The 26,212-nt window shown below is 42.3% G+C and overlaps 1 protein-coding gene across 3 annotated transcripts in view; it reads left to right on the plus strand.

Moving 5' to 3' along the window:
- Positions 1-26,212, plus strand: part of LOC144475428 (pseudouridylate synthase RPUSD2) — a 276,671-nt gene that overhangs the window by 16,210 nt on the left and 234,249 nt on the right. Inside the window, exon 1 of one of the 3 annotated variants that reach the window (XM_078191357.1) lies at positions 12,168-12,846. The exons of the other annotated variants lie outside the window; for them this stretch is intronic. Within the exon in view, the coding sequence (XP_078047483.1) occupies positions 12,697-12,846 (150 nt within the window). The 5' untranslated portion in view covers positions 12,168-12,696. Of the gene's footprint in view, positions 1-12,167; positions 12,847-26,212 lie in introns of those variants that run through there. 3 annotated transcript variants of the gene reach the window in all.

Raw genomic sequence — 26,212 nt, forward strand, 5'->3', positions numbered from 1 at the left:
GATTACGCGATGCCTATTACGTTTACATAAGAAAAATTTCAATCGCGCGCTTTCGCCACGCGATAGTTACAGGAAAAGAAAGTTAAGAAAGTCGGAGAAGATGTTATCAATGTTTCAGAACCGTAATCCATATTCGGCCGTCGGCTTTTAGTTTACATAATTCCCAGTCCGTATGAACGGAAGTATAATTCGAGAACAGGCTTCGTTACAGTGCATTGTCGTTTTCATATTTTTATCTTCTGTTCGTTTCAATCATAAATGAATGAGATACGCCGTAATGCAAATTATAGTGTAGAACAATATCGTCGGCAAAATGGTTAAATGATAAAATAAAATAATTGCACAAGTTGAGAGAATGGAATTAACGAACGACATCGATTCGTAAGCGGTGCAACCGATTATAATGATCATTATTAAACAGAAAATTATAATGCAATTTTGTGGTAAAATTGAGTAGCTGTAATATGAAATTGCGAGACATGAGGAAAATTTAGAAGAAACAAAATATATCTAATTTCTGTTTCGGGAAATTTTTGTCAAACGATCTTTCATATTAAATAAAAATGTCTGAAACTAGTGTAGCAATATTTTCCTTCGCTTCAACTCTTTCACCTCAGTCACTGTTGCCAGAAGTGCATAAAATCCGCCCGAAAAAGAACGGCAATATCTAAAAGGACACGGGCCGATGCATAAAAGTTGTTTCTCGAGAGTTCGAGGACAGTAGATAACGTGATTAATTAGCCGGTGTACCTTACGTAAAAGTACACGAAAAACAAGGCCACGCGACCGAGAACTCTCCTAACCATTAGTCTCCTTAAGAAACCCCGCGGTACGCCCGGATAATAGGAACCGACGATATATCAGTTCGAGTCATAAATAATTTCAGTTTCTGGGAACAAACGCTAACGACGCATTTATCATCCTCGGATCGGGCCTCTAACGAACGACAGCACTCCAGATAATGGTGAACGCACAATTCAATAAGATATAATTGCCGTTAGCCTCATCGACCGGACAACCAGGTGTCCTAACACGAAAATAACACACGGCCCGATAAACGAGTCCGAAACAATTTCGCTGGCGGACGATGCGTCGCATAATGGGCAGAAATCGATTTCAATCTCGATTACGAAGATTTAAGGTACAGTGGGCAAGGCTCTGTTGCTGAGCAAACAATACATTTCGCTTCTAACGAACTAAAGGAATATTTTCAGACTTTCGATGTTATAGGTAGACGTATTTTGAAGCTCTTGTTTCGATATACAGGGTGTTTCTAAATTAGGTCATAGAATATATATTAATCATAGAATATATATTAGTCATAGAATATTATTTAAGTCGCAGAAATGAAGAATTATAGAATTCTCGAAATATAGATGACTCTGGAGCAACGAAATAAAATTTGCAAAAATGAAAGGAGTTTGAACTTTGAACCAAGTTTTGCTAAATTCTCCGATCGGGACTAAAGGCCCACATTTTTTGGAATCTCTCTCCCGTCGTGCCGTGGCAACGTTACGGTCCCGAACGGTGAAATAAGTAACGCGTCAAAGCGTCGTCCGACGACACGGTCGCGAACGACTGAGTCAATTTTCATGAAAGAGTTGGCAGATTTATCGCGTCGGCGAATTTCCGCCAGAAGATTGCTGTTACCGGCGCTAATGAGGGACGGAGACGGGGAACAATGGTCGCCGGGAACGTTTGACCGGAGCAATCGCTGCGGATATTCGGCGCTGCCGTTGGCCGCGGCGCTCCGAGGGAAGACGATTCCGTGGAGCCACCTGTCGACGATTTGTCATCCGGTGGGCATAGCTGAACGGATAATTTATCGCTGCAGCCCGAGAAGCGACCCGGGGCATAATGGGTGCTGTCTCTGATCCGCGATCGCGACGCGGTGATTGGCGGACGATAAATGCACAACTAGGAATGTCTCTCTCCTCGGCGATACACATAAAGTCCGTCCCAGAGACGTTTCACTTCCACGTACCATTTCGTCTGCCTTACGTAACCCCCGCGATCGCCGTCTCCGTCACCCTAACACACCGTCGACTTCACCGTCTCCTTTATGCAATTTACCATTTCTCGACGTTGCGTCTTCGTTTAGAATTGCCCCGGAGACTGCTCGCAGTAAACGGTTTGCTAGGATGCTTGGTTGTTGATCGGACACTTAGAGAGAAGACCAACTCTACAAAAACAGTGTTCATCGTTGTTATTAACACTAGAAAGACGGGAACTTGAAGACGGGAAAATGACTGCTTTTCGGCAATATAGGTATAACACACATATATACCGGAAATGAAGAAGGGGAGGGGGAGCAACAACAATGATTAATAAACGCATTTATATGTTGTAGAAAAAGTCACAAAATTATAAGAAGCTGTGTCATTATTTACATAATTATTTTTCTAATTGAAATTGAAAAGCAGTCAAAATGACTTGCTTAGGCAATCTAGTGTTAATTGCATAGTTCGTCTTTGAAACAGTGTACCACTAAACCTACCGAAATATACAGACAAACATCAAAATTTGCCTTATAAGAATACAAAGTCGAATCTATTCAAATTTTTTATAATTTCTGTAATAATGGGTAGCTGAATAAAGAAATATATTCAAGAATTTTTAATGCAGGCAGTGATATAACTTCAATGATTATGAACAAGTAAAATCTGCTCGAAACAGCAGCAGACGTCGTTCCGCATTAGGGGGACGTTCCTTTCGCGCGAATATCTGCATATGCAAACCGAAATCGACGAACCGATTTCGCAGCGGATAGCAATCGAGACGGGAAAGAAATGTCTCCGCGCCGGTGTTCTCGTCGTCGCGCGAAATTATCATATCCCGGTCCAATTAACGTCGCACCGGGCCTCCGAAATTGCGAGACGGTGGTCCTCCAGAGCCGCCATCTTGTTCCATCGTGGCGCGCTTAAATCGGCGCGTTCGAGTGGCATCGGCGACGGCGAACGTTCGGAAAAGTTCGCGTAAGAGAACGTTTACCGCGGGGATAATTTTGGTCCGCGAATCGAGTCATTAATTTCAGGGTATCCATTACGACGATCGCTGGCGGGACACTCGAGAGACAGTCGCGTTCCCTCTTCCTTTTGTTCGTCCTCTTTCCGGCTCTGTTCTTCGCGATCGATGTCGAGCGTGATTGTTGATCGTTCGACTAAAAATTAATCAACCGAACAAAGAATTGTTCGAATAAACAGATACAGTTGTTTTCAATGAAATAATTGTTGCTTGAATATTTTATTTAACTGAAAGGAATTCATTTAAAATTATCTTAGCCAAGGGTGTGTTTGCGTAATAGAGAGAGAATCGGTTCGGATAAGCGAGGTAGCAGAGCAGCGTCCGGTTTGAGCAAAAGTTGGCCGGTTAGGGGCGGCGTTAGACGGAGATAAAGGCCGGTAATTTTGCGAGAGCAAGCTTTTTTATTGCACGGCATTGTGGCTCGCGTGCCGATGCTCGCTATAAATGCACAAACATCCGCGCGGGGGCCCCGGCGATAAGCCGCGGGTCTATTGTGAAACTCTTGGTTCGCGGATCCTAATGGGACGTCGATTAACGCATTCCCCGGCGAGAGCCGATAAACCACGATGAACAGATAAGCATTCCTCCTTTGTGCCGCGATGAATTACGGCCGCTCGTTAAGTGGACGGCTAATGAGAATTTAAAACATTCTACGTCGCGGCAGGGAAAAACCTTCGACCGTTCGCGCGGGACGATCGGTTTCTCTTTCGCCAAGGTTACTGCCGTCTTCGAAAGGTGCAGCGAAGCGCGTTCTTCGTCGCGCATTGCGAAATTTAACTATAATATAAATTTGCATTAATACAAATTTATATTATTTTATAGAAATTTATAGAATTTCGCTGCGGTTCGTCAGAAAATCGAGGGAATAAACAATGCCTCTCATCCGAACATATAGTACTTGAAAAAAGCTATCGCATAGCTTGAATCGAAGCGTGGAACCTCTGCTCGAGGATAATAAACCTGGATTTTAACCCTGATGCACCCTCGCCATTGCAACATTTTAAACGCGAGGCCATGTTTTTCATATTTAAAAATGCCCGGTTTGGTGAAATGCTCAGACTTCGTCAAAATTTTTCGGAGGTATTCATTACAAATAAACGAAATTCGATTCTTCTCTTTTCATTTATAACAAATTAGAAGAGACGTGGCTATGGTTTTTGGTATACCTACTGCACATTAAAGTAACCCTTGCAAGTCCGTCGTGAACATGACAAATATGGCTTTACAAATGTCACTGTAGGAATAGCGCATTAAAACTATTTCGAAGCAGAAGTTTAAAGCTTTAATTTATAAAATAGAGTCACCATATTTCCGCGGATTTATCGATAGTTAACGTTGGTAAATTTTTAACCGACTGCCATTACATCCACGAGTAGGAGACGGAATTATTTAATCAGAATTGAAGATTAATTGTTAGGTTATGTCAGGTTATGTTACGACAATCTATTGTATCTCGAAAGAATGTTGCACTATGATAGAGCAGTTGAGCCGATTACTGTGAAGAACCATTCGCCGCGGCTTTTGTATAAAATACATCGCGAACAGTATAAACATATTCGGGGCACGATCTTCCGGAACGACGTAATAATACTGTTCACAAACGTGCAACAAATAATCTCGTGCCTCGAGCTCGTGGAATTTCTCGGGAGCCGGTGATACCAGCCGAAGATCGTTAAGCTTCTATTGGATACAGTGGTTAAACGGCTTATTTATAGACCCGCGACCAGTTACTTTAAAGTACTCACCAAGTGCTGCCGGGACAAGGCGGATCGAAAAAGGAGAAGAAGTCGGAGGCGACGTAGCCGAAGTTCGCCGCGCTGCATTATAAAGACGTTTCGATACAGTTGTTCGCGACCGGTCCCCGCTAATTGGGAAATTAGTTTCGCGCCGAGATTTGCAATAACAGCGATAATTCCCCGGACGGTGTCCCGGCGGCGGGCCAGGCGAACGAGCAGGAGAGAAGGGGTTATTAAGCTCGGAAAGTTTCGCGAGTCTCGGGGCCGAGATGTTTTCAAGGGAATTCAAGGTTTCCAACCGCAAAAGGGGCGTTCTCGATTCGCGGCACGGTTTCGCGCGCGTGCACCATATCGAACGCCGCCCGTTACGTCGCGTTACGTCGAATTACGTCGTCGGTTGTTACGCAAAAACTCGCGTGACGGGTCCGCGAGAACCGGTGTCAATGACTGGAGATATCGCAGAGAGTCGATATTCCGGCCGTGCGACTGCCGATCTCCGCACGGCGAACCGACGTTGTCGATTTTGGAAAAGGACGCAGGACATTTGCACGCTGCATAAACTATAGCGAGTTGAAAAGATTAAACTTGGAAAATATTTTGGAAGAGGGAAGATGTTTCCTTCTTAAATAAGATCAATATAAGTCCAATAAAAATTGAATACAAATTTTTACTCAATTTTATACTAGTAACTTAAAGGGACCATCGAGTCTTCAGCATAAATAAATTAAAAGAAATTTCGTGGCGGCTTATTTTAGAATTATTAAGTAAAAGTGGTTACATCGGAAATTATGAATTTATCAAGTATTTTGTGACATGTGCCATGTAGTGATAAAGACATCGATCTTTACGTGAAATAAGACATTCATCAATTGCAACAAAGATGGGTAAAGTAGACGATCTCGTTCTCCCTTTAATAATTCCAGTAAATTGAAAATAATACATGGACATCCTTAAATTCATCTCATATTTTCGTTGTTTGAATTTTCACCAACCTACGTTCATTATAAAGGCATAAACATTGCGATCGCTTAACAGAATTTTCCAGCTTTAATATAAACTTTCTCGTGCTACGATTCTAACGTAATTTTCTAACGAAAATTTGTCTAAAACGTTACCCTAAATTTCGCACGTTTTACGGAATTGCTCTCGAAGATTGATGGACACAGCCGGGAGGAACAAAGTCAACGCGAACAGATCGCTTTTAGTAGTCGATAATTCAACGCGTCGCTTCGATCCTGCGACGGTGTCCCGCGTCATCGGATTATGAGACCGGTAAACCGGAGGGGGATCGTCGGTAGAATTGATAGATCAGTCGGCGATCATTGGGTTCTCGCGACGGAATTGGCTTACGTGGATCGTGCCGTAGGTTCGCCGTCCGCGGGATCGAAGGACGGGGGCGACACCGCCGCCGCCGCCAGAGCCAACCCATAAAACACCGAAACACCGTAAAAAGAAACCACCGCCGTTTCGGGTCGCGCGCGTTCCCGCGTCGCCGTAGGAAACAAACCCCGCCGGCAATCAATCCCTGTAAACGCGATACGTATCGTGTACAAAGCAGACTCGGGAAGCCTTCCTATTTCAGAAGGGCCGCGAAAAGTAATCCCATCGGTCTACGCGCGGAAAACGAAACCGAGAAACTGTGCGAGGGAGATGGAGAGCGACGGAGAGCGATGGAGAACGACGGAGGAACTTGGAAACCGACGGAGATGCTCGGAGAGAGTGAGAGGAAGAGGGGAAAAAGAGAGAGAAGAATAGAGAGAGAGAGAGAGAAAAGAGAGAGCTAGAGAGAGAGAAAAGAGAGAGCTAGAGAGAGAAAAAAGAGAGAGCTAGAGAGAGAAAAAAGAGAGAGCTAGAGAGAGAAAAAAGAGAGAGCTAGAGAGAGAAAAAAGAGAGAGCTAGAGAGAGAAAAAAGAGAGAGCTAGAGAGAGAAAAAAGAGAGAGCTAGAGAGAGAGAAAGAGATATATAAATAATATAGAGATATATAAATAATATAGAGATATATAAATAATATAGAGAGAGAAAAAAAAGAGAGAGCTAGATTGAAAAAAAAGAGAGAGCTAGAGAGAGAAAAAAGAGAGAGCTAGAGAGAGAGAGAAAGAGAATGGAAGGTAAAGAGAGAAAGAGCAACGAAACTGGAAGGAGAGACAGGGAAACGAATTTTTTCGCGAAACTTTTTCGAATAAGTTAAAAGTTTCGGGAAGGCGAATGTGGACTGGAGGATCTGAAAATGGTGCATGGTTCCTACGACACGTCTTAACGATTTCCCGTTCGGTCCCCAAGCAGCCGAGTTCTATGCAGAAGATTAATAGAGCCTTCGTGGCACGTTTTCGCCGCATGCGAGAGTTTCGACATCGATGCTCGGACACGCGGCTGCGCTCGTTCTACGGCCCACGAACCGTTTAACATTAAATCTACCACAGTCACATGACCGCTTTCTCGTTTTACAATTATAACTAGACTTTCCGCAAAATAATAATTGTCTTTATTCGTTTAAAGATGTCGAACCTACATAATAGACATTTATTTCTTTTCTTAACCCTTTGACTACTGTTGACGCCTATTGGCGTCCGACACATGTTGGCTTCCCGGTACTGTAGGCGCCAATAGGCGTCAAGATCAAATTTCGCCCCCGTTTATTATCAAATTTGATTAATTATATATTGTGTAATATTTATGTTATATATTGTAAAAAAAAGCTTGAAATTATCGTTCACTTGAAGTAATATTGGTTTAATGCGATAGAATTCAATATTTTGAATATTTTACTATACTTCCTCAGAAATGCATGTCTAACGAAAGACTACGGCTGTGCCAAAGTCTGCCGTAGCCAAAGGGTTAATCGTGTTAATAAGTTGACTACGGTAATATTTTCGAATTGGTTAACACGTGACATTAATTTCTGACTACTTTTGAAAATTGATTTTTATCGCAATATATTCGAGCAAAATGAATTCGACTATAATTTTTCGAATGCTAAAGAGTTCTAATGCCATCCCCTGTGATAAATGTGAACTTTTTAGTTTTATTTTAATTAATCAAATTGCTTTAATTATGTGGAGATTTTCGTTTCTAATTGTCGGCGACGAACGTGTTAAAGGTTTTTACTATTTTATATTTTATTAATTGATTTGTGTCACGACCGTAGTTTAATTATTTCAACAACAAAGACCGTTTTGTAGCAAATGGAAATATACCTTCGCATTTTCACGAAGCAATGCACGCTAGTCAGTTCTATTGCTCGTTTAGCATTAAATTAGCATTTTTCTGTTCGGCAACGAGATCTCTCGCACAATCTCGAAATCTTTCTGTGCCGTCCGAGCGACTCGTTTCTGAATTTCCACGGAAATTACGACGGCTCGTAAAGCTCTCGAGAGAGATCGTAGCGTCGGAAAATCCTCGTCGATATATCTATTAGCATCGTTCTGGGAAGGGATATAATAGATCCGTGTTGATCGTTGTGTCTGTTCGGAATCGTCGAGTCGCAATAAAAAGCGAAGCTGCATCGATTCGCGAGGCGCAACGATATTTACACTATCCGGGAGTTCTGTTTGAAATATTCGCGACGAGTCCCGGCGAGTGTACAGGTCCGCAATAAATTTCGCTGGCCAATAAATTATTTAAATTCGCCGGGCTATCGGGGCTCCGCGGGAAAACCGGCGGCGGCGGCGGGGGCGGGGGCCGAGCCGCGAGAGGCGGGCAATTCGAACCGTTCCCGGAAAAGCCGATCATCTCCGCGGGGAGAAAAACGGGGGGCTAACGGTGGTCCACCGCCGATCAGCAAGTGTAATGACGCCGCATTAATATTAATATTCGGCATTCGTCTCCGCGCGCGCGAAACCCGGCGAACGCGTTTGTCCATCAATATTTGCACGAACGTGTGCGCGCGTTCCGCTGCTGGGTGCAACTACCCGCTCTGTTTACCGACGCCTCTCGTTTCTGTCGGTTTTAATGGCGTCGGGTACCCGCCGCGATGCCCCGTCTGTTTGCGACCGTCCTCCGCCCTCGCGGATCGACGTCGTTCCGTCGTCGTTTACCAAACTTGCTCGGTTTTATTCCCGCTGTTACGCTCCTTCCGTTTGTCTCCGCCTGGGTTCCTTCGATCACCGCCCGACCACTGCGACGCGGCCGAGATCGCACCAGTTGCATCCTTGGTCGAGATTATAGGCCCATCGTTGAATTATGGTCTACGCTATGCAAAATTCTTGCAGGAATGAAAATTAAATATATATATATATATATATAATTAAAATTTACTAATTTAATCATTATAATTAAAAATTAATAATTCTTAATATTTTGTTATACAAATTTACATCATTAAATTAAATCATTTAATTTAAAATATAATTAAATTATTAAATTATTAAATTTTCAATAAAATAAATCAAATTTTATGACTAATTATATTTATATACTTATACATTTAATTAACCAACCAATTATAAATTAAATCTAATGCCAGTTTTAACAGTAAAAAATATTGGTATTTACACGGGAAGAATGCTAGGAAATAATTTAGATGGCGAGAGGTATAATCGAATCTTGCAGTTCTCGTAGAACAATACACGTCCGTCACTTTTGGCAGAATTTCCCGTGAAATCGTCGATTAACTCGGCGCACAAATTTTTACGCGAACGCCCAATCGCAGTCTTTTGCGAAACATAGAAGCCGTGCAATATTTACAGCTCGTCCAGCGACAAATCCCTGGCTGCATATTTTATCGTCAGCATCGCGGCGTTTGCCGACCATCGTATTACAACGTCGATTACTATTAATCGGACTGAAAGGTTCGTTGTAAAGGTTTCGGCGCCGGTTTCGGATAGCTATTTTTTTTGTTGTCCGCGCGGAAATGGCTCGCTTTTCCATTGATGGCATTTCGGCGAGCTCGTTTGCGGCCGCCGCCGACACGCCGCCGATAAATATGTGATTCGTCCGGGGAGACGGACCGCAATATGGGATCTCGTTTGATAGTCTACGAGGTATCCGTCGGCAGCGAAGTTAGATACAGTTAGATCCCCCCGGCGTATGCCCAATTTTAGATTGCACTCGTCGGACGGTTATTATATTTAACGAGAACGTAAATAATTTCCCCGTCTCCGCGCTCACCGTTCCGTTCTTGTCCCGGCCACGGCGACGTCGCACGGTCGATGGAAATTGTTGCTTAATTTCATCGTAAACGTCCGCTCGCGGTTATTCGATCGCGGGTTAATTCGTTGAAATGGTTCGCTGGCTCGCGATTGCCCGGCGTGGTTCAATCTCGATCGTCTCGTCGATCGCTAAACAATTTGCTGATCGCGTTTCGGCGCAACGAGTGCTGCAGTTCGAATCTGTCAGGATTTCAGTGGAATACGGGAGTTTTGTGATGGCAAAAGTAGGTGCGAATATCTGATCAACCCCTTGCACTACGACTCCTTTTTCGCTACGTTGATTACCACTTATTTGTTCTTAATACTGTCTTTGATGAGACCAGATAATTTTTATTTTTTTTAGTACCTTTATTCGCTTCTGTTCGTAGACTTTAATAATAGAAGAATTCAATTTGTTTTCGATTTAGGAGAAATTAATAATATTCGTATTTACTTGAACCCTTTGCACTCGAAGCCATTTCAACAGTAATTCTGAAATAGCTTTTCTGACATGTAGCATTTCCATTTTATACGACAAAATGTATTTTATGCATATGAAATTGAATCTAGTAACTTGTGCAACAACAGCTATACTTTTAATAATTTTTGAAATCTAATTTTTCATAACATAGAAATTATTTTGAAACGTGCTATAACAATTTTAGTGGTGCGTGAGAGTCACCACTTGAGTGCAAAGGGTTATGTACGACATAGAAACACGTCTCTCGCGATAAACAATTGTTGCATGCGCGAATCATCTCTATGGCAGCCATAAATCAATGCTGATTACCAGATTATGCTGATCAACTGTAAATAACCATATTTCTAATACGATCCAAGTACGTTCTATTGTATCCGGTCCTGGAAAGAAGTTGAAGTTACACGTAGCTATATGATGTAATATTTTAACCAGACGGCAAGTACGTAAATGAGCGAAAATAAATGTTTATACACGTGGAAACGCATTAGTAAGTTGTTTACATTTTTGTGATTAGGATTGACATATGTAAATAAGCGAAAACAAACATTTGCGCATGTGAAAACGCATTAGTAAGTCATTGGCATTGTTGTGATTCGTAGACTGCATATTTAATGCATTTGCAACATAATTGAATAGCTGCGATTCAAAGCAGTGTAGAATTTACGAGCAGTTTAAAACGTCAATGTATGATTTTTAATTTAATAAGAAGATTAAAAGAAGAGTCACTACTGTTTGCAGTTGACGTAGGCAATTTTTGTTTTGCATAAAAACTCGTGGGCTCGTGGTTAGGGTTGGTGAGTTATGTGGTGACGTGAATCTGTGTCTTTCATAACAATACATTCTGTGCAACTTCGTTTGTTAAATCATATTATAAATTCGATAGTCATATTAAATTTCCTTATTCCTTTATTTTGTTTATTTCGAAAAGAAAAATTTTAATATAATATGAATCATGCTGGAAACAAACCAACGACACAGGAATTGGTTTCCCCACAGTAATCGGCTCCACTACCCTAATCCAGAACAAAATAGGCGCAACAGAGAACAAGATTTCACGACAAATGCAATAATATTATTAAAATGGCTCAGGCTGTTCCCAAAAGAAATTTAAAGAATTCTGCTCTAGCTTCGAAAAAACCGGCAAATAATTACCAGTCAGCGAATTTTATGCCTTTATACAAAAATGAATAAATTAAATACAAAGCATAGAAAACAGCATAAAACTATCAGAATATTCTTACATTATTTTCGCCCCGTTAAAATTATTAAAAGAAGGAACACTTTCATCTGGCTCCCAATTTTTGCAATTCATAAAGTCACTTTTAATTTCCCGCGAAGACTCGCAGTCCAACAATTACAATTACAATTGCAATTACCACTCGTTGCAGTCGATTATAAAAGTGCTCGTAAAATGATCGACTATCACCTATCTCTGTTGAAAAATCGGCCGCAGTGAACGCAGGAGGGAAGAGCGGTGGGTGTAAGATGTCTATTAGAAGGGGAAGAGGGTGGTGCCTGGCGTATAAGTCAGGTGGGCAAGGTGAATCGCGGGAAAGGTTGACGTCGCGACGCAGGGGCGCTCGACGGTGTTCGTCGAGGGTCGCGCGGGGGTGTAAAGGGTGGCGCGAAGGTGGTGGTGGTGGTGGTGGTTATCGAGGGAACGTCTGTCGGCCTAGAAGCAGCTCGATCGCGCGACCAAGGTGGGGGTAGAGGATACGCTCGGCCATGTGCTCGCGCGTCGACGCTCGATCGGCGATCAGTCGTAGCCGCGCGCTCTCTTCGAGCACGTCGTGTGTATCCATAGACGCGTACCCGTTCGTTTCACCGCGAACCGCCGCAGTCCGTACACGTTCTCGAGAGACACAGAGCATCGTCGAGCGATCTTCGCTCTAACAACAACAATAACAACAACCTTTCGACTCTAAGCCATCGACATCGTTCCTACGATGACGTCAGTGTGCGCCGAGTGCTCGCGCGTGTGATCGTTCGATTCGAAGCGGATTTTGTGCGAGACCGATCCGGGTGACCGTCGATCGTCGAGGAAACCGATCGACGAGACCGATACGGAGCAAGAGAATATATCCACGTGTGCCGGGACGTATGATGCCCAGGTGATTCGCCCCGAGACCACCACGTTCCTCGAGGCCCCCCCGATCGTTTTCTCCTAGATCGCGTTCGATCGGCACGCGAGGTGGCACACAGGTCGATCGTGAGCAGCTACCCTTTTTCGGCTAGCGTCGCTCCGGATCCTTCTCCAGTCTCGGTGGAACGCATCCTGGCGCGTTGTTCTCGCCGTACAGTGGAATCGTCGACGATCGTGCCGCGATCATGCACCACACGGCACCCTGGTACCTACCCTGGGGCCTGAAGCTGGTGCCGTTGCCGATCCCGCCTGGACACCCCGCTTCCGGCATACCGAACCCCGGCCTGCACCTGCTGGCACCGTTGCCAGGCATCTACGCCCCCGAACCGAGAAAGGTAGGAGCCCGTTCGCACTGCTTTTCCATCCCTCTAGTTACGATTATCGATCCGACGACTTTGCCAGTCGCTCTTCGATCGAGGCGATCTATCGTTGACTCCCTCTTGGCAAACCAGAGCCGATCGGAGTCGATAGACGTTTTACCGAGTCGCCATTTATCGGTGTTTGACTTCGTTTGCTCGATTCGGCTCGACTGAGATCGTACGCTTGCAGTGACCACGGAGATCTTCGGGATCACAGAGATCTTTCGGATCGTGTTCCGTCGGAGATTTGTTGTTTGACCAAGTTTGACGATCGATAATCTCGCGAATTTGCAACGAGCACTGTTCTTTGAACTGTTGATACAGTTTTACGTTTGACGCAGCTCGATGGAGGTTTGCGAAATATCAACAAATTCTTGGATTATTGATTTGACATGGCGATGTCGAGTACAGCTGTTTGAGGCCTGGCGTTTGCGAGATTTTGCCGTTTCACGAGAGTTTGACTTCGTTTGTATAGAATACCTAATGCTTAGATCGTGGATGACATGAATTTTTAGGTATCGCAGGTGTTCGGAACCTGGTACATTGTGATAATTTAGTGGTTCATTGGAGTTTGCTGATCTAAATGAGAAATGTGAATCTGTTTACCGATATTTGTATTTGCACATACCAGTTACAACGATCTACGATTTTTTAATCGCAGTTAATTGTCTTGTATGGTTGTCTGCAAATCGATTCTTGCGCGGATTGTCGAGCGTGATCGGCGTGTTAGATTAGGTTTGCAACGATCTAAGCGTGTAGCTAAATCAGGTTTTGGAGGAATATTATTATGTAATAATATTATAGAATATTAGAGAAAAATGAATAGATCGAATACAAAATTAAAAAGACAGTAGATTAATTGTAGAATAGTTGATACGTAATTTTTAACTTATTACCACTGTTAACAGAGGAAAGATGATTTCATGTAGTTCATATTTCTTAAAATGAATTCGAATGATATTTATTTTGCATGAAGATCCCCGGTCTAGTTATAGCTTATATAATAATGTTATAACTAGATTGCGGAGTTTTATGCAAAATAAAAATTGTCTGCATCGATTGAAAGAAATAGAAACTCATTAACTAGTTTATTCTGTGTTTAGTTGTTTTAAAAAATTAAAAATAATATATTGACATATTAAATTCTTTTATTCTTTTTACTATTTTAAATCGAATTTCTTCAATTTTATTATAAATGCATAAGGATCTACAGCCTAAATATAACTTTTACAGTAATAATAATAATACCGTATTTAATCACTTACATGCCAATATTATAATTCACGTAGTAATATTACAAAGAAATATTTCAACGTGATTTCTTCAACCCCAAAAATTTCCGCGACTTTCGAAAAATCTTCTTCTTGAAAAAAGGATTGCATCCGACGCATTATACTACGCGCACGACGTGCAAAATTCGCCTAATCGCGGACGCATTGCTCAGCGTATCGGTTTATTGTTTTCTATTAAACAGCGGAACGAGTAACAAATAGTTGGCAAGCGTGGGCGACCGCATCGGCTGGAACTCCGATTAAAACTGCATAGTTCATCGTACGGAATTTGTCGATCGTAAAGGGTTAAACGGGGGTAAACGTTCGCAGCCGTAAACCTAACCCGTAAACGAAAGTTTTATTAGTTTACATTAGCCGCGAGCCGGTAAACCATTAGCCTCCGTGTTATCAGTATATTTTGAACGGTCTAATGCCGCGATAAATAATCATTATTTATCGCATACGGAATCGAGAAACGTTTCCCCACGCGAACCGAGTATTTCGAGTCGAAATTGTTATAGCTTTCCGGCACGAGTCACCTTTTTTATTATTTTCTCTTTTTCTTCTTTTTTCTTTCTTTCTTTTTGTTTTCAACAAACTCGGCGAATCAGTTACCTCATTCGCGAACCAAGTTTTTTTGATCTCGAAGTCTATCAGTGCATTTTCAAATTATTTTTCGACGCGGTCCGCGCGGTTCGGGAGAGCGCGCGGTTCTCCAACAAGTTGTCTCTCCGCGCGTTAATTATCGCCGCTCGTAAAAGTTTCACGGCTCGGCGTGCTTCAAGGTGTCGTCGTCAACAATTATATAATGCTGTATTTTCGACGTGCCGCCGCCGCCGAACGCGAGCGGCCAGCTGGGTCCGCCGATCGACGCCGAGTTCTCACCAAATTGCTCGGAAATAACCAAATTTCACCAGCCTAGTTTTCGATCGTTATAATTCTCGTTCCCTCCATTTTCTCGAACTTGCCCTCTTACGCTCGAGTCTACGTAAACCGATAGAAATTCGAATCGTTCGTAACTTTGTTGTTCGTTACTTTATCATTTGCTACTTTGTTGTTCGTTACTTTATTATTTGCTACTTTGTTGTTCGTTACTTTATTATTTGCTACTTTGTTGTTCGTTACTTTATTATTTGCTAATTTGTTGTTCGTTACTTTATTATTTGCTACTTCGTTGTTCGCTACTTTGTCGTTGTTCTACATTACTTAATAATAACATGCGAGTAAAACTTTTCGTTAAACTATTTCGCATAAAGGAAACGTCGAAGCAGCGTCCGATAAAATAAATCTTTGGAATACTAAACGAACTGTAAATATTTCCGTCATCTCCACCTAGAATTTGGCAAATGAACTATAATTTTTGAAATAGCAGTCACGCAAAATATAAATTACATTTCCAACGGTGTTACCACACGTGACTCTTCGAGCAAAGTTTGTTCGCCAAACACCGTATTCCTATATTAAATCGCAGTGTTCGCAGCCCTCCGTTTAAAAAATCTATCCGAGTAAAATGTCATTTTATCGCTTTCGACGCAAGCTATTGTGTGTCTTGCAACAGCCAGGCTGGAATCCCGCGAGAGATCCAGGCTCGTCGGCAAGGGGTCTCCGGCAAGTATTTTTCAGCGGGAAGTGTCAGCGACGTGAGAGTTTCTCAATAAACGTAATCCCGAACAGAGAGCGAGAGCGAGAGAGAGAGAGAGACTATTTATAAATTCGCGTTACGGGCGACTCGAAAGTGGAATTTCCCGGAAAGATCTCTGGGCGGAATAGGATTCGAAGGGGTAGGTAGGTAGGTAGGTTCTGGCGGCTGTGAACCCGTCACATTTCGCTGTAGCGTCGGATTAATTCCGCGTTACAGAATTTCTCGGCGTGTCTCGGGTACTGGCTCTCTCGCATGAGATACCGTCATTTCCCGGCGTGGGGAATATTCTTCGGAGAAATTGAAAAGTATTAATTCCAGCGGGGCGGAGCCTCTCCCATTGGTCGGCTTGAATTATTAGTTGCGCGACGGAGCCGCCGTGTAATCGATTCCCGTCGCAATACTCTCCAAGGATGCGGAAAATAAATAGACGCAGGAAGTTATCGGTGGAAGTTCGTAATAGTTCCATACGTATTCCAGTCGTTTCGCGAACTGATGGACTCGCGAGCACGTTCTATGCAATAAAAGGTGACTCACTCGCTCAAATATCGCAGTCTGCGGCTTCGAAAGAATTATTCGCTTTTTGCTCCTTCTCTCGTTCCATATCTCTCTCTCTCTCTCTCTCTGTATGTCCCTCTTTCTCTGTCTCACTCTATCTCTTCCTCTCTCTGTCTTTCCCTCTTCTTTTTCTCTCTCTTTCTATCTCTTTCTTTCTTCCTCTTTCTCGTCCTCGTTCTCTCTTTTCATTCGGAGGAAGGTCACCTAGTCGGTAAACGCTGAGCAAATAGCTGCGCTGAAACGATCTCGCGGGCCATTCTTTAAGGATCCGCGAATGTTTGCGATTAATCTACCACCTGCCACGAGAATCGCCAACTGTTCCCACCTTCGCGTCACCGCGGTCTCGTCTGACGGCCTCAGAAAGTCCGGCGACGAGTTCTTGCGATAAATTCGTCAGCGATCCGAGCGGATGGAACGAGTCGATCTTTGAACGGGCCGCTGTCGAATGTTTCGGAGCGATTTATTATTTAACGAATTATTTCACGACGGAAACGAGTTCCCCGAACGGATCCGTCGGATCGGCAATTATCGTTCGTCCCAAGGACGCGTGGAACTTTTTAGCCACCATCTTGAAAAGCCGATTGCGTCTACGGCTGTCTATAGGTTAATCGATGCCGGAGGTAAACAATAATGAGACAGTCTTTTAAATTTTAAATTATGGTCGAGAAGTAATTAAAGAGTATTATTATTGTTATTGTTAATAGGCTGTGGATTTTATGAACGATTTTGCGAAAAAGGGTCGGTGAAACGCGAAGTGGTGAGAACGTCGAGAGAATTTGGTAATTATTAATAATTTTTATATAATGCATAATTTGTATACAATGATATAATATAATATATATATAATAATAGAACAGAATATATTCAACAAATTCTTTACAATTATTCGAGCTTAAATAATCGTCTCTACCTCCCCAAATTGTCCATTTTTGTTCGCAAACTGAAGAATTTACTGTACAGTAATTTAATTGGATAACGCGTATTATAGATTATAGTGTAAATATTAAATAAATCCGTCGAGAAAATTATCGTGGAATCTCGTCTTCCATATGTTTGAATAAGCAAAACGTCGGATAAATTTGATGAAACTGCCAGGTCCAGATATAAATCGGTAAAGATCGCATTAATTATCGGACAAAGTTTCGCTGGTATACCTGGTTCTTTTAATATCACCTGCGCTCATCTCGGCGAGTGTATATTTTTGAAATCGTACATCACGGTGAATTTCGGACCGAGATTTTCATTTGATTATAATTCCGTTGATGGGATCCCGGAGCGCCAATTATAAGCCGATGGTTAATTAAGAGGTTTGGACGCGCGGAATCGATGAATCGCGGAAGGTCGTCGGAATTAATTAATTTTACGAAAACTCTTGCTTTGATTTTCGATGAAACGTTTTAAGGCCGTTTCGCGTGTTCCGCGCGCATCGTTCGTCGAGCCTCGTACCTCGTTGTTTTTTGGTTTGCTCGAAGGAAGTCTCGCATTATTACGAAACGTGTGAACGCGTCTGGGAGCATTCGCACGCATTGAACGTGTGACACGTGGCCTCTCGCTGTTTATTTAAACGGAATGGCTGTCAAATCGTTTGCGGTCTGACCGTTTGTGGTCCGACCACTCGTGGTCTTGGTTAAAATTTGTGCTATTAACGCGCGGTGACTATATATCTATGTGTACATACGAGCGCGCGGCCAGACACTATATCCTTGCAGATATAAGTGCATAAATTATTACGGTCTAGTAGTCGCATAAATTATTCTCAACACGCTGCCCCTTGCTACGCCGAAAACACACGATTTGTCTCTCAATTTTATGGCCCGCGGACCGAATATAGTAAGACCATGGAAAATTTATAATTATTTGGTGGAAATGTTCATTTACTCTCACGCGTTTCGGCATGGTTTGTGTACGATCGTCTTTAATAATTCATAGCGAGGTCAATTTTTATTCTGCCGTCTTCTAAAAATTTAGGAATATCGTCGCAACATGCACGAAGATGTGTGTCAAGATTTGTAACAATACGTTTCGGAGGTAAGTCGCAAAAAAATTGCACAGTTTGCATAAAATATTTCATTCTACTGATCAGAAAGCGATCACAACATTTTCTCGTGTAGGTACTAATTCGCTGGTAGCGTTCTCAATTTCGCTTCTTCAATCTCCTAAAAATTTACATATATCGTTGAGACACGCACAAAGACGTGTGCAGAATTTCGTGACAAAAAGTCTGCAAGTTTCACCGCCAAAAATCTCGAAGTCGGCAGGAAATAGTGCTCGAAAGAGTTATAGCATAGACAAATTTTGAGTAAAAATTGGTCAACTTTGATCGACGATAAGTCCGCGAAAAATCATTGTAGAACGATAACATTTTTTTTTTAAATTACGGTTTGAAACCTCTGCTTTAACGTAATTTTTCTCGATTTTACGTTCGACGATTCTAGCAACCATAATTCTTTAAATGCGAAGCCATGTTTGTTACAACATTTTAATGTATTAAAAACTACCAAGTTTGACGAAATGTACGGATATTGTCGATTTTTTTCCGGATATGTCGTTTACTACAAAATGAAGTTCAATCCTTGCCCTTTGATTTAAATGAATAGTCACATGGCTGCGATTTTTTCTTGCGAAGTTACAGCACTTTAAAGTAACCCTTTCGAGTCAGTCGTCAAATTTGACAATTTTCGAAATAAACGGAGCTTTACATTTAAAATGTCACAGCGGGAATAGATTATCAAAGTTAAAATCCAAAAATACTGTTTTAAACTAGAAATTTCAAGCTTCAGCTTAAAATAAAAATGATCATTCTACGATGATTCTTCGCGAAGTTATCGTCGGTCAAAGTTGGCCAATATTTATCAAAATTTCTTTTCGTTACTTATAACGTATGCGCTAATTAGTCCGCAGCAACGCCAACGTCGTCTCCAGCGTCGACGAAAAATTCATGAACATTGTTGAAAGGTACATAAAAACGCTGGCAAAGTTTCGACCGCGGTAGGTCCCGCAGTTTCTCGGAATTAAAAATTGCAAAGTCGAAGCGCAACGTGGCGGCGTAACAGAAAATCGTGGACAGTGCGACGCGTTGTTGGCTTTAGTATTGCGAGTGTGTTAGGTTTAAAGATTTCACGGCGAACGACAGGATAAATCGCGCGAGGGGCTGTTCACGCGAGTATCGCCGTCTATTTGGAAGTTCGCAGGGGGGTTGATTTAGAGGCGGTTCCAGTGGGTCGCGGGGCCAGAGACTATACCTATCCATTGTTCTGGCAGCGCTCCTTCCGGTGTCCCTTCACTTTTCCGGATATTTCTTTGCCTCGGATTTATGGTTTCCATGGGTGGTTCTGTAGGAAGCGGCCGCTTCCGATACCGCATAGGCGCATAAGATACCTACAGGGCCCCGAACGCGATCGGCGAGCACCGGGAAAGGGGAACACGTGTCTCGCATGTTCACGCGCGCTTATCGTCGCCCGCGCCGCGCCTGCGAGACCTCGATTTTTCAAACGCGAATATTCTCCGACACCCTTCGATTTAATCTCTGGCCTTAGTGCCCGTTTAATCTCCTGTCTTCGTTCGCCGAATACAGAGAGATTTTTAAATATTCAACAAACGTTGAAACACGTCCAAGAATTGGTTCATCGTTTCTGCGATCTTCTTAATAAGTCGAGGGAAATTAGGTCATCGAATAAAACATGTGCAGCGTATTAACCATTTGCGGTTGCGCTGTGACTAAAGTATCGCTAAAATACCACTAATATTAAATTAATAATACTAAGGTATCACGAATATTAAATTAATAATACTAAGGTATCACTAATATTAAATTAATAATACTAAGGTATCACTAAATTTAAAGTAATAATACCATGGTGCCACTAATATTTAATAATCGTATCAATAGATTTAAATATTTAAATAATTATTTACTTCAGCATTTAATGTTGAAACATTATTTGCTACATAATTTAATGTTGAAACATTATTTACTTCAGAATTGAATATTGAAACATTATTTAAGTAATAATTTACTCCTCTTAAATATTATTCAACTAATAACATACAAATTTATAATAACTCTAATTTACTTGTATTAAAGAAACTGTTGAAAGCGTAACATTTCGCAGGTGTCACAGAATTCAATTTCATATTTATAAAATGCGCCAGATTATATTAAATGAAAATACTCGGAAGTAGGTCAGAACAACTGTGTTTGATTTCGAGCTTAAATAACTCCGATTGCAAAGAGTTAATTCTCAATACAGAGGTTTTCTTTGCGAAGATAATAAAAAAATACTCGTTAACGTTTCGTGCATAAAAACGAACCTTCTTGATATATTTCTATTACCTTTGAAATTAAATTCTGACAAAAGACGCGTTTTTATTATTATCAAAATACTGAATTTTGTCCAGCCTTGCAAAGTTTTATCGAGGACCTAAACAATTTCTCCGAACGACTCAATAAGCCGGCTTTGTTAATTTGTCCGTCGAGTCTCTGCAACATACGACATTGTTACAGATCCGCGAATTTATCGACACTCGCACAGCCCCGTCGGTGTAATCGGCCCGGCTGGATAGCGTGGATAATGCACTATTAATTGGCACGCATCAGAGATCGATCGGCAGATCGATCGGTATCGTCGAATTAACGCGTGTCGTTATAATAATACTTTGTCGGCGGGCGCATCGCGGAGCGGATGCACCGAGGCGCGATGCATTAATGCATTAGTGTATTAATCTGTCGGTGCATCGGCGAGCATTGATAGGCGCGCGCGTGCAAACACACACGCACACGTGCGCACAAACGCGTACACCGGTCCGCAACGATGCGCGCTGTCGTAACAGTGTGCGAGTGCAATAATCCATTAACGTATCGGTGCATCGGCGCAGCGGGTGCATCGGTGCATCGGTTCACTGTTACACCGGTGCATCGTTGCAGCGATAAATTAACGCAGGAATCTACGAATTGGTTCGTCGGTGAATAGATGCGCCGAAACGTTGGTGAACTACGTCAGGGCGCGTCGCTGCGGTATGACGGTGCATCGGCGCAAGGATGCATTAGTGCGACGCTCGATGCATTCGAGCCTCTCGCTATAATAACGATCTATTAATATGACGCTAATTCGATGCGCCGTACCTTGCGAATTACAAGCGGCAGCCGTTTCGAACACTCCTCTCGTGCCCGATATTTTTCTAATTGAACAGACATCGGCTGACTTTGTTTAAAAAAAAGAATTAACGTTACTATCACGCGATCTATGGTTTCTCTGTTCTATCTTCTGGTATATCGACGATTTAACTGCTGTGGTTATTAGCGACCTCGTTTTATTGGTCGATTATACTTACAAGTATTACTGGGTAAGATAGTCTAATTTTAATTTTTGTAACTAGATCGTATGCAATTATAATAGCAGTGAGCAGTGCCATTTGAAATTTAGAATGTAAGATTTCAAGTTTCAATTTAAAAATAAAAACATCAAATGCTAATTTAAAATTAAACATTTAAAGTTTCATTCAAGACACGCGAAAGTTGAAAGAGATACTTTACAAAATCCATGCAATTTCGCTCTCGCACAAAAATCCGATGCCCAACGCGCATACGGAGAGAAGCGCGATCCTCGCAGAGACCGAATCTTTTGCATAACAACCGCTTCGACTATCCGGCTACATTAAAAAAGGCATGCTCTACCAAAATTTTTCCCGCGCAAAGATAACGCAAAAACAAATGGAAACAACAGCGAAGGAAGCTCCGTCGCGCGCGAGTCTATAAATTCCCCGCCGCGAACAACGCCGTTATAGCGGGGAAACAGTTTCGCGGAATCTCTGGTGGGACATCGCAATTCGGGGTGTGATAATCGTCCCTCTCTTCCTCTCTCTCTCGCCGCAAGTATATATATAGAAAAAAAAGAAAAAAAACCGGGGAGAAAACAAGGAGAACAGCGAACAAAGTAGCTCTCCGTAGCTGTGCAACGGTGTTCGTTTAATCGTAGCGGAACCGTCTCGAGCTGACATTTAACGTCGGCGAACTTTTATTCGCTGTCACACGATCGGATCAGCATTCGCAAAAGTTTCGCCAACCGTGGCGTGTTCTTCGTTCGTCCTATATACCCCCCCCCCCCTCCCCCGTCTCTTTCTTTCTCTCTCGCGTGTGTTTTCTCGCCTCTCTTTCTACTGCTCTCTTTCTTTCACTTTTTCTCTGTCTGTCTCATTTTCTCCTTTTCTCTCTCTCTGCTTTTCTCTTTTTGTGTTCGTCTCTTTACTCCATTTTTTTCCATCTCTGTCTCTGTATTTGTCTCTCTTTCTATCTTTCATGATCTCCATCTTCTCTCTTCTTTCTTTCAATCTCTGTCTTCTTCTTCCTTTTTATCTTATCGCCTCTCCTTCTTTCTTCTCTCTTCTATACCTGCGTCTCTGTCTCTATCTTCCTCTCCCTTTCTGCCTCCGTTTCTTCTCTCTTTCCATCTATGTCTCTATCTTCGTTTCTCTTTCTGCCTCTGTTTCTTCTCTCTTCTCTCTTTCCATCTATGTCTCTATCTTCGTCTCTCTTTCTGCCTCTGTTTCTAATCTCTTCTCTCTTTCCATCTATGTCTCTATCTTCGTCTCTCTTTCACATCTATGTCTTTATCTTCTTCCTTTCTCTTTTCTCTCTCTCCAACTCTGTCTCTATCTTTCCCTCTTTTCCCTTCTCCTTCTCCCCTTTCCTTTTCTCTATCTCACTCTCCTTCTCTCGTCTCTTTCTCTCTCTCCTTCTCTCGTCTCTTTCTCTCTCTCCTTCTCTCGTTTCTTTCTCTCTCTCCTTCTCTCGTCTCTTTCTCTCTCTCCTTCTCTCGTCTCTTTCTCTCTCTCTCTCTCCTTCTCTCGTCTCTTTCTCTCACTCTAATTTATCGCGAGGAGCACGCTCTGATTTTCTGACGAGCGGCGTCGTCTTCCGTCGCGTCAGGAATCGGCGATCCGCGAATCGTAGAAACGCAGCCAGATATCGCGTCTCGTCTCGTCTTTGCGCCAGCGTTGCGATCTTCGCATCGCAGCTCCGTTCGAAATGATTTTCGGCGAACCCGCGGAAATTAGCGGATCCAGGAACGAATATGCGCCGCTTAGGCTCGCCTCGGTGATCTTTTCATTAAACGCACTCTATCCGAGCGAAACCGGAATTTTCTTAAGCACTGCTACCATAACGCCGGCGATTACTAAACTAGTATAGAGCTCCGGCTCGATTTACAATCCCTTGCGGTCCTTGATTTATTCACGAGTTTCCTTGCTGTTTTGTGTGTTAAGTGGGGTTGTGCTGCTTCTTACAATTTACGGAAAAATGGCGCTTAGTGTTTGATGCTATTTGAATAACATTTTATTCGATTAAGATCTTGAATAAACTTTTTGAATACGTTGTTCGAGTAGAACATCATTTGAGTGATTATATTGAATAGATTATTCGAATAAAAATTTATTCGGGTAATTATATCGAATAGATTCTTCGAATAACATTTTATTCGGGTAATATATTTGAATAGACTCTTCGAATAAAATTTTATACGGGTAGTTATTATCTAATAAATTCTTCGAATACAATTTTATTCGGGTAATTGTATCGAATAGATTCTTTGAATAAAATACTATTCGGGTAATTATATCGAATACAATTTTATTCATATAATATTACGAATAAAATTCTTCGAACAGGGATTTATTCGTATAATATCTCGAATATAATCTTTATTCGCATATTTCAGACTCGTTGAGTAAAATTTTGTTTCGATAATATATTGAAGATTCGAGTTTTAATTAAGTAAGACTGAATTTCCATTTTTGTCACTATAGTTAAACGTGACTGAATTTCCATTTTTGTCACTATAGTTAAACGTGACTGAATTTCCATTTTTGCCACTATACTTAAACGTGACTGAATTTCCATTTTTGCTACTATACTTAAACGTGACTGAATTTACATTTTTGCCATTATAATTAAAAAGACTGTATTTACATTTCTGCCACTACAATTAAAAAGATTGAATTTCTACTTACGTCGCTTCCTGTTAATACATAATTGAATTGGAAAATGCATTAAATTCGAAAGAGTCTCAGCAATTACAACGATTTCCCAGTCCGCGTAATTTTTGTGTCGCCGTAATTAAGTGTTCGCAGGAAGAAATATCACCGGTTGTCCCCAGAGGTTTTCTCGCAAGCGACATGCGAACGGAACAATGCTCGAATATCGTTCCCTTTTGTTTCCCTTCGGAATTTCAGCGAACGTGCAGAGAGCAGCGAAGAGCTATACCGCGACGAAGAAACACAAAGGGTGCCAATAATTTTTGCTCGCGGAGAGCCGGCGTATTTCCGTGCACGATGTGGCACTAAAAAAAAATCGCGATTGCATCGTTGTGTGCCAGTTTTGTCGACTTATCGCGAGAAAAACGCGAGTGTTGTGTGCCAATAGTTTTTCGAACCGCGAGGCACGCCTAGCCATCCCTTCAGCAATTAACCCTTTGCACTCGAAGCTATTTTCATTATATTTTAAACATATATTAAACATATTTTTTGATCTCCAGTACTTCTACTTTATATGACTTATTGCGACTTGTGCATAGGAAATTGAATTTATTAGCAAGCACTATACTTGTTATTTTAACAATCTCTAAATATAAACGAGCCTGGTACTATTAAAATTTTTTTGAGAAATAATAAGCAATTTTTAGTAGCGCCTCAGAGTCGTCACTCGAGTGCAAAGGGTTAAGTCAGAAATGTGCGAATAGACCGGGAATAGGTAAAAAACCATGCGAACCCGACTTTACTTCCACCGCAGTTCAAGAAATTCGACTCGACGAACGGACGAGCCGTGTGACGGATCCACAGTACCGTTGCACGGACAATCGTTCATAAATTTCGCTTTAACAAACGAAGAAGACACAGACCAGAACTTTCATCAGAACCCTTTGCACTCGGAGGCATTTCAACTGTAAATCTGAAATAATTTTTCTGGTTCGTGGTATTTTCATTCTATTTAACAAAATAAATTTTTATGCATACAAAATTTATTTTTCTGACTCCTAGCAACAATTTTACCACTTGACAATTTTTTAAATCTAAACCTTATTGTTACAAAAATTACGAATAATTTTAGTGGTGCCTCAGAGTCACCACTCGAGTGCAAAGGGTTAATACCGCCCCGTGACAATGGCGCGGAGTGAAAACGGTTTCTAACAAAGTGTGAATAGAAGCAGGCAAGCGTTTTCGACATCACGACACTGTACCAAACGCATATACAAGCTTTTTCGAACCGCGAGGCACGCCGATCGAACGCGCGCGCCAACGATAGACGAGAAGGCACCGCCGATCGCTATGGGGTTCGGCGGGCGGGTTTCCCGGAGCTCGGAAGATGGCCCCGTTAAAACGAACGATCTTAAAAAGCGGCGGGAACGGTCGGCCGCTTAGTGGGAATTCGAATCGAGGGAACGGCCGCCGTAAACGTTCGGCCGCGCCGGTTGCATGCCTATAATTCGACGAGCACTTCGCCGTCCGCCTCGCCATCTCGTCGTCCCTCGCCGCTTCTCTCAGTCTTTCAGGCTCTACCGACGTTTCTATACCGCATTACCGTAACTCCCGGAACATGAAGCTCCGTCGGCGAAAAAGAAAGAAAAAAAGAAAAACTCGCCGGGGAGAATCGCAGCCGAGCGATCGGAATTTTCTACCGGCGATCGACTTCTCTCACCGTTTCCACCGGTGGCGCGAGCGAAAATGACTCGGGCGGCGGGTGGAAGCGAGCGTGAATCGTGCCCCGATCGCGAAAATCGAAGAGATTCGTGTATTTCGCGAGTTCTGCGGAACTGCGATAGGAGCGGCGATCACGGTTGATGAAATTCGAAAAGGAACGAACAGAAATTGCGACGGCTTGTGC

Source organism: Augochlora pura, chromosome 9 (genome assembly GCF_028453695.1).
Source record: "Augochlora pura isolate Apur16 chromosome 9, APUR_v2.2.1, whole genome shotgun sequence".
In the NCBI taxonomy this organism is placed as follows: domain Eukaryota; kingdom Metazoa; phylum Arthropoda; class Insecta; order Hymenoptera; family Halictidae; genus Augochlora; species Augochlora pura.